This window comes from Nanorana parkeri, unplaced genomic scaffold (genome assembly GCF_000935625.1).
Source record: "Nanorana parkeri isolate BGI_ZX_2015 unplaced genomic scaffold, ASM93562v1 scaffold38, whole genome shotgun sequence".
NCBI classification, from domain to species: Eukaryota; Metazoa; Chordata; class Amphibia; order Anura; family Dicroglossidae; genus Nanorana; species Nanorana parkeri.
The window spans coordinates 304319-313985 of NW_017306306.1; the positions used below are offsets into that span (position 1 = coordinate 304319).

Sequence of the window (9667 nt, forward strand, 5' to 3'; positions counted from 1 at the left end):
TGCCACACGGGCAGTGTGCGCTTGCACACACCGACCTGTGAGGCATTTGTCTCCCTAGAACGCCACTAACCCGCCGACAATCGTACGATTGTCGTCGGGTTTTCGAATCTGCTCGGGAGATAAAAGACCTGCGACAGTACAGTAGAAACGGTCGCACGCCTTCCATACACATGCCGTTTATCGTACGATCGCGGGATTTCCCGCGATTATCGTACGATAATTGGCAGGTGTATGGGCACCTTTAACCGGGAGCAAATAGAATCTGGAGCAGCTGTGCATGGCAACCAATTAGCTTCCAAGTCCATTTCCAAAGCTTACTGAACAAGCTGAAGAGAGAAGCTGACCCATTGGAATGGTAAGCATAACTTCTTTTCCTTGCAGGGAGCACGTTTTAACTGTTTTTAAATCTAGCGAGAGAGTAACTTTAACTTTCTGTAATATATTCGCATAAATTTGCTCCATCCGAAAATGTGGAGTTAAATGTGTGACTTCACCTCTATTTTTGTCTTTGTGCTAAAACTTTAATGACCCTCTTTTCACAACGGACATGCTGAGACAGATAGACTTATCCCTAATTACTGTTTAACTTCCCACACAAAAAAACTCTGCAGACTGCTCTGTAAACTTGAATACTGCAGCAAGGTCAAACGTCTGATACCAAGTAGCAATAAGGACTCATGCACATGGACGTAATACAGGGGCTGCTGAGCTTTTGTGCCCATAGGAAAGTATTACCAGAATACGCTATATACAGGTGTATGTGTGCGCATAAATATGGATGTAAATTCCCAAACACAAAACATTTGCTTTCCGGAATTTACGCCTATACATGTGCAAATACAGTCGATGCGGCTCCCATGGAGGGCTGTTCCTACCTCATTCGCCACCTGAGGCTGACCGAGCTGTCAAGTGGGGGGCAATTGTGGGTCGTGGTGGAGGGAAGCTGTTAGTCGGCTGCCCAGCCGCCACCCCCAGTGAGATGCTGCCTCATTATGCGGATGTCCCTGCTCCCATGAACCACAAATATAGGCATATGTTACACTATATGCCCAAATGCCTGTATTTACAACCGTGTGCATGAGCCCTCATTGCATAGATTGTTTTATCTTGTGATATTCACTGAAAACATGAATGTGTCTGTAAGAATAAGCAATGAAATTATGTATAGAACAGGTAAGTTCCCCCTCCTGGTCATGTCTGTCTTCGGCTAACAGAAGGTCCTATAGGAGTCTATGGGGCTGTAATGTGCCAGTGTGGCCAGCAGAGGGAGGGTTGCAGCACTGGATATAAACAATAGAGGAATCGTACCCATCGGATATAGGTCAGTACAGATCTGAGGAGGGGGGGACATTTAGGTCAGGAAGGGGTCAAAAAGGACAAGTGTACTTTTTTTGAAAGAGCATGTATCTTTCAAGGAGAACATATATTATAAAAAAAAATACACAAGAAGAAGTGAACTTCACTGAAAAATGCAAGTCCAAATAATGCTCAAATCCAGAGGTTAGGAGTGAAATGATTTTGCCAAACGGGTCAATCACTGTTTTGTTAATTAAACTGCAAGTAAAGGGATTTTTTTTTCATTTTGGATAGAGTTGGGAGAGGTTAGACCATGGATGGGCAACTCCTGCCTTCCAGTTGTTGCAGAACTACATGTCCCATGAGGCATTGCAAGACTGATAGTTACAGGCATGACTTCCAGAGGCATGTCGGGGTTTGTAGTTAAAATACAGCTGGAGGGCCCGGAGTTGCCCACCCCTGGGTATACCATTCATGGTTTCACTGCTGTCTTTATCCTCACTGGCAAGATATACCCTCCTTATAGGTCCTGGTAAACATTATCTCCATTAGGGTCAGGTTCACATCATTTTCCGGACCAGATTTGGAATGCGGTGCTTGCATTATGCCGCATTCCGAAGCTTTTTTTTTTTTTCTTGAAATGGGCTTTCAGGTGCATTCCAGACCAGAGAAAATGAGACAAGCAGTATTTTTTTTGTCTGGTCCAGAATGGACTGCGTTGGTGTGAACAGAACCCAGAAATATCATAGGGATACATTAGGATGCTTTTTTGGAACAAACTGTTCTAGTCTGGACTCGATCCGGACATGGCGTGAACAAGCCCTATAGAAAGTGATAGGAAATCAATATTGTTGAGTTGTCACCAGAACAGGAGGTGAGGGGAACTATTACAATGGGGTCACCTGGTTGGTGACAACTGGAAAGGAATATCCCCTCACTTTGGAGAGATCTCCTCTCGGGTCCTGCTATGTTTTGGGGATGGGAAGTGGAGGAGAAAATCCCAGATGATAAAAACACAGGAACAAAATAACCTGATGGTGTTTTAAACATCCCCGACCAAAAAAAGAAGTTTTAACTTTATACATTTTAGGCTGCGTTCACACCTGACCGTTTTGTAGCTCGTCCTACGCTCGACGAACGCGCTACAAAGGCGTATTTCCGCCCGTCCCTAACGCCCTACAAAACGGCCCACGCCTGAAAAGGTCCCGGGACTACTTTGGGCCGTTTTGTAGGGCGTTTTCCATTGGGATACAGCCAAGTAGCCTTTGGAATCGCGCGACGGTCGCGCGACTTTTTTACCGCGAATCGCGGTAAAAAAAAACGCGTGACGGTCGCGCGACAGACGCGCATATTACAATACGCCTAGGTGTGAATGGGGCCTTTAGCTGCTCAGGTGAAATCTGCTTAACCATTTGCTGACCAGGTGTTACACCCCCTTCCTGGCCAGGCCATTTTTCAGTAGGCCATTTTTGCAGTGGGCGGGTGCAATAGCCAGCTTGCTATTGGCTATTGCATTTTACAATAGCCAATAGCAGGCTGGGTACGGCTCCCAGCCTGCAGATGAAGAGGAGGCAGGGGGGCGGGGCAGAGGAGTCGCGGCCAGACGGGGGAGCGGAGGATCGTCCGGAATGGGGAAGAGAAGCCGACCGATCGGGGGAAGAGGAGGCCGGGACAGCAGTGGAGGTACGGGGGGGCAGCAGCGCCAACACAGCCGGGGAGAGCAGCGCGGATTTGAAGGGACACAGGCCGCTGCAGCCACAGTTCTCCTAATTGTACCGGCGGCTGCCAGTACATTTAGGAGAACTGTGGACACCGGTTCGTAGGTACCGATTGTCCGTAAGTTGAACGTCCGTAACCCGGGGACTGCCTGTATTTAATCACCACTATATATTGAGGAAAAATTACTGACATTTTTTTTTACATTGTGTTATAATACAATTATTATTATTACATTTTTTGGTAAAATATAAAATACAGGGTCACGTCGGGTAAATAGACACCAAACATGTCAAGCCTTAAGATTGCGTGCGCCCACGAAACCTAAATAAAACTACCATACCCAAAATTGACCATAGGCGACGCTTTAAAAGCTTTTACCGTTTAGTGTTATCAGTGTATAATAGCCCTAAAATTATTGCTCTCACTGCCACGTTCGTGGTGATATGTAACATGTGCGGCGTAATGGGCGCAATCGTGGTTTCGCACGTATATGCGCACCCGACGCATGTTTACACCCGTGTATGTATCGGATGGGGACTTTTTTTATCATGTGTGACTTTATTTTTTTTTGCAACTAATGTTTTTTCCCACTTAACTTTATTGTTATCACATAGAGGGATAAACCCCCCCCCCCCCCCCGTGTGATAGCAAAGAGATGTGACAGGTCCTCTTTATGGAGACATCAGGGGGTCTCCAAGACCCTTAATGTCACCTAGGGACCCCCAAAGAAGCGGATGAAGCACAGATCTGCTTCATTAGCTTTTCTCCGGCTTCTGAAGCTGGAGAGTGACACGAGACTGCGGAAGTGATGTCATATATACCACTTCCGCATTCTGACACAGGAGAGGGAATCAGAAGGAGATTGTGTACCATTCACCCTCTGATCCCCTGTGACAGAGCCCCCATGCTGGTCTCGGGCTTGCACTGGGCACAGCAGAGCCTGGGACCTAAATGCTGCAGAAAGCAGCGCCACATAATGATGCAGGCAGGGTCGTCCCTATAATCAGGCAGCCTCAGGCGGCATCTCATTGTCATTGATGTGTGAGGACCCTCTCCACTTAGCTCTGCCCCCTGGCCGCCGAGACGAGGAAGAGGGCACTGCAGGAGAGAAAAGGTAAGTCTGGAGTGGGAAGTGGGGGGCGGACCCCCATACATCGCTGTTAGTTAGCTCTGTCTGCCATCCCGTCCAGCTCAATGGCATCACTGGCTTCCAGGAGCTCGGAGGGACTAAAACCAGAGCATCCAGCAGGCGGAACGCCAGGGCCCGGTCGCAATTGCGACCGCTGCCACCTTTTCTTCAAGCAAAACCCGAACACTCTAGAGACGCACAGACATTTTTTCTAGGGAGAATGAGTCGCGGCTTATTCATATGTAAATAGTGCCGCCCATTCATATGTAAATATTACAGTCGAGACCATTTTCAGTGGGGGGCCAGTAGCCCCCATCTTAATTTTGGTTGCCCCTGTCTGCCTGATATCTTGTGTCCGGGTTTCTGCTGCCATGAAACCCGGACACAGCATTCAAAACCCGAACTGTCCGGGTGAATCCTGGACAGGTGGCAACCCTAGCTGCAACCCTGGTAGTTCCACCAGTGCTGTCAGGATTCCACGACCCACACCCCGTAAAAACCCACAGAGATGGCCCTGGACGTCAGCTCCGCTCTGCTGCAACATTTTGTGAACATATGATATCCTGATGGTGCACCACCGGGGGGCGATCACCATTCAAGCCACGAGACATCCGGTGCCGTGGACTGCACTAGAGCGGAGGTGACTATTGCAGCAAGAACTTTTTTTTTTTTCCATTCTATGCTAGCCAATATATATTTTTAATCTATTTTATGGAACTGGAGTTGGTCTTTAAGTGTGTGACGTCTGCCTAATGGCTCAGATCAATAATGAGTTTTATGCAATCTGTCCCAGGACTATATTTGAAGGAGCCGGCGGAAAGATATACTAGTACGCAGCAGCGGAGTGATATCTCACATATATTCACATCATGCGGAAAGCATGTTGGGCTCTACTGCGCCCACTCACTGCGCTCATTGCTCCCTCTGCCAGACGGCAGGCCAGCGCCACCTATCTGCTCAGCTTCATACTGCAGCACACCGAAGTGGTCACCGATCATCTGACCCCGGAGCTGAGACTTCTCCTGCTCACCCGGCGCTGCAAGTACTGGCATCTCCGCCCCGAGTACTGGCCCTACAGTGACCCCTACTGGGCGATCTACTGGCCTGGAGGACAAGCGCTGGCCCGGTGAGTGCATACGGTAGGAACGCTACGGAGCTGTTGATTAGTGTGGACAGAGCACCATCTAGTGGCTAAAGATTGGTATTACAGCCGGTGTGTTTTTCTATGGGAAGTTCGAACATTGTAGCCTTTTAGTTTAGTGATTAAACTACAAGTCCCATGAGGCATTGCAGGACTCTTGCATCCACAGGCATGACTCCCAGAGGCATGATGGAACTTGTAGTTAAATCACAGCTGGCGTGCCAAGGTGATACGGAGTGGCTGGGTTATCAAAGGAGTAAAGCAAAATAATTTTGCAAAGTGAATTTTCACTTACCTTAGTAAATGTGGGGAAAGTTCACCTTGAATAGAATTCCTGATCACACGGAAGAAAAAAAAATATGATTTTTGCTTGCACGTGATAATTGCCGGATGATAGAAGTTAGCAGAGCTTGACCCCATTCACTAAGCTTAGTGATCATTGCCTTTCAAAGTGAAAATGCTTGGCTCCTTTAGTAAATCAGCTACACATATGATGAGATTCTTCATTTATTACATTGATGCATTTATTAGAGAAGACCTAAGGTCTAGATAAAGAAGGAAACTGTTTGTAAATTAGCAGCTGGTAAAGCAGATCTAAACCCGATCATTATTATTTATTCCAGGTTTTTTATATAGCTGACACAGCACTGGAGCAGGAGGTGAGGAGAAACCTTCCTGTGTGGACTCCTGTCTAAAGGTGCCCATACACTGCACAATTCTCGTACGAGAATCGCGTGAAATCCCGCGATCGTACGAGAGTTGTGCAGTGTGAATGAAGACGTGCGACCGTTTCTACTGTACGGTCGCACGTCTTTTGTCTAAGGAGCACGCTAGAAAACCAGCCGAAAATCGTACGATTTCCGGCTGGTTTGAACGGTGCTCGGGAGACAAATGCCGAACGGGCCGGTGTGCGCACGCGCACACTGCCCGTTCAGCATTGCGGTCATCGGAAGCCCGCCCCTCAGGGGGGAAGGCTTGCGATGATCGCAAGTACGATCTGCCTGTCCAAGATGGGCAGATCGTACGTTTTTTTAATTACTTTACAACCATCGCAAGACTAAGGTCATGGTTGTAAAGTGTATGGCCACCTTAAGAAGGGAATTTCACTCTCTAAGAAGAGCTGTTCTTTCACTTTTTGTTGTGTCCCCTGGACAGGAAATGAAGGAAAGTCTACACCAAAAATGTAAATAAAGGCAGTATAATAGCTCAGTGGTTAGCGCTTCTATCTTGCAGCACAGGTCCGGCCAGGACACTGTCTGCATGGAGTTTTCATGTCCTCCCTGCGCTTGCATGGGCAGGGAATGATGTGAATAAATAGTATGTAAAATGATATATTAATATCTGTAATAAATAAATAAATATACACGTAAAAGTGCTGCGTAAATAAGAAACGTGACCGAGGATTCAGCCGTGCTATTGTCCAACTTGATGGACTTTTTTCAACCTATGTAGCTATGACTTTTTCATATTTGGCCAGTAGATGTCCCTATAAGATCACCTTCATAACACAACAAGCCTGGAGAATTCCATTCTTGTGTTAGATCAGGGGTAGAGAATACATAGAAAATAAATGGGGCTTTTAATGTACAAAAGTATAAAACCGAATACATTTTATTTCTTTTCATAAAAACAATTTATGAAACACGATTCAAATCCAATCTCTGCATTGATTCATAACACAGCCTCCTTGAAAGCACCCAATTACTTCACAGTATCATGTATGCCGTACACGAGCTGGTATCTAGTCCATGTCATAGTAAGCGATCCAAGCCAACCTGCACATTCAAAAGTAAGTATCGTTGTGTTGGTTTTAATCGCGACGCGTTTCGCCTTAGCTTCCTCAGAGGGAGGAGTTCTGTGTTGATGATCATGAAGAGCGGCAGGGCTACCAGGATAAAAGCATACAATGCACCACTTTTGTGGAGACCGAATGGATGGGTCCAAATGCCCACTGAATGCCCATGCTAGTATCTATCATGGGTGCTGCTGGAGTGGCTGCCATCTTCTCATGTGATGTGGACTGTGGCTCCTTAATTGTGGCAGCCACAATTACATTGATTTAAAAAAAATAAAAATGTTTAAAAAAATGTAATAAAAAAATAAAAAGGTGATTTAAAAAGTAAAAAATAAGAAAATAATTATAATACAAGTCAGATGACTTTTGTTTTGTCTTTCTTTTTAAACTGATGAAGAATATATTTTCTTATATTATATATGACATGACACTATGAATTCCTTTTTCCATATTACCTTTACAGATACCTGCTAGATAACCCAGACGTTGTGCGACACAAACAGATATTAGATCTCGGGAGCGGTTGTGGAGCAGCGGCCATTGCTGCAGGAAGGGGAGGAGCTTCTTATGTAGTAGCCAATGACATTGACCCAGGTGAGATGTGAGGAAATAATGGCATGCGGCAAAATACCCGTGTGAGAAAATCTAGATGACAGCTGACTTTATCTGGCAACGTTGTCTGGTGCCATTGTCATGCTGACTAATGGCTTCAGGGCTTTCTTAGTCAGTGACCTGATGCAGGGATTATCTTCACTTGCTGCATGCTTAATATAGGTCTGTGTCATATAATCAGCATGGCAGCCATATACCTAAAAGCCTCCATATTTCCCTAATGACAGTTTTTTTTTTACCATGAAGTCTTATATGCTACAGTATACGAATACCCTGCTAAACCAGAGATGCCCCTTCTGTGCACCTCCCTGTATTGGTTTCACTTTAATATAAAGTGCTTAAAGCTCAAGTCTAAGGAAACATTTTTTTTTTTTACATACAGTTATCTCTAATAAGGTGTATGCTGTATAGTATAAAAACCTTACTTTGCAGCATGCCCACTCCAACGTAGTGCCGGGCTTTGGGGTGCTGCCGGGGTGAGAGATGCGGCTAGAGCACTGAAGGACTAAAGTCACTCCTTGTCCATTCACAAATGTCTGTCTCATAGAATACAAGGCGTTCTGTGAATGGAGGACGAGAAGGGTAGGCCAGGATGTGACAATCAGATTGTATGGTAAGCTTAACAGGAAGAGACAAAGCACACAAAGGTGTCCAGGAACAGCAGAGCCTCGCAGGTGAACAGGAGCAAAGTTGGGAATTATGGTTGGGAGTTCTGACTGTCAGGGTATCCAAAACTGTTAAAGCAGATCCCTTGCTTGTCTACCCCCCGAGCTGCAAGGATTAAGTGCTCATTTTCTGTCTAGGTTCAAAAATAACAAAGTTATAATCACTCACCCGATCCTCTGAGCTGGCTTGCTCCTAGGCCAAAATCTTCTGCCTCCCCCCTCCTCTGTGGCAGGGATGGTATGTCCCTCTGCGTCCTATACACAACCTATACACAGTGTTATAGTTCTGGATACATTGGGGATTAGCAACCTTGCCGGATATTTTGTTGTCTGTCCCATGCTAGGGTGAATCACCCTCTCTATATGTCTTGCTGACTGTTGTCATGGTGACTGGAAGTGAGGAAGAATCTAAGATTTAGATTTGTCTCCAGAAGAGGAATCGAGGGGAAATCTTTCAATGGGTTCCGGTGACAATTGTCTAAGAGGGGATTTCCTTCACTTTGGAGAGATTTCCCCTCACTTCCTTTTGTGCCAAAATGTTGATCCTCATCTGAACATCAAATGTTATATTGGGCTGGATGATTGTTTCTTTCCATTCTTCTTCTAATGTATTCCCTTTCCTCGGCTTCATCCAGTGGCAGGCGCAGCGCTTACACTGAACTGTCAGCTGAACGGCCTGCAGCCTCTGCCCTTCCTCTCCGAGAATATCATCGGTGTGGACACACGTCCGTGGGGTCTGATTGTCCTCGGCGACATGTTTTATGATGAGCAGTTGGCTGATGGTCTCCACCAATGGCTCAGACAATGTATAGACCAGCACGGGACTACTGTCCTCATCGGGGACCCTGGAAGGGGACAATTTATTGATCATCCAATACAGAAACAGCTGCAGAAATTGGCGGAATATCCCTTACCGGAATCCAGCAAGCAAGAAAACTACGGACTGACCTGCACCGCTGTCTGGAAGTATCAGCCCTGACTTTCTTCATTTAGGACCGTAGCAAATTCATTTTTGGACCCATTTTCATGTTGTTTTTTAAGCTTGCCTCTTTCTGCTGATTATGCTTCTGTGACAGCAGCCCACATCTCCATACTGGTACCTGAAGTATGCAAGTGAACATCAATCCCTGTAATATGCACACACTAACTACAAATCCCAGTGTCCTTTGTACCCCAGCATGTGTTCTCCCTGCAGTGAGGCTGTGACGTCATGCGCTACGCTTCCAAGATGGCTGGGGGCATGCGCAGAACGTGAAGGTGGCCAATATGGCCGACGCGCATTTTGCAAACGCATTTATATATGCCCGAAT

The 9667-nt window shown here is 46.1% G+C and overlaps 1 protein-coding gene across 1 annotated transcript; it reads left to right on the plus strand.

The window, feature by feature from the left end:
* The first annotated feature begins 5013 nt into the window (after positions 1-5013).
* Positions 5014-9343, plus strand: ETFBKMT (electron transfer flavoprotein beta subunit lysine methyltransferase). The gene is made up of 3 exons (XM_018570256.1): positions 5014-5270; positions 7544-7674; positions 8993-9343. The coding sequence occupies exons 1-3, from the start codon at positions 5014-5016 to the stop codon at positions 9334-9336; spliced, it is 732 nt and encodes a 243-aa protein (XP_018425758.1). The 3' UTR covers positions 9337-9343.
* Positions 9344-9667: the final 324 nt, after the last annotated feature.

Excerpts from the sequence above, each read along its gene's own strand:
- ETFBKMT (XM_018570256.1), top strand. The coding sequence starts at position 5,014 with ATGCGGAAAGCATGTTGGGCTCTACTGCGCCCACTCACTGCGCTCATT. Across the intron at positions 5,271-7,543 it reads GGAGGACAAGCGCTGGCCCG|ATACCTGCTAGATAACCCAG; the intron begins GTGAGTGCATAC and ends TTACCTTTACAG. Across the intron at positions 7,675-8,992 it reads AGCCAATGACATTGACCCAG|TGGCAGGCGCAGCGCTTACA; the intron begins GTGAGATGTGAG and ends GGCTTCATCCAG.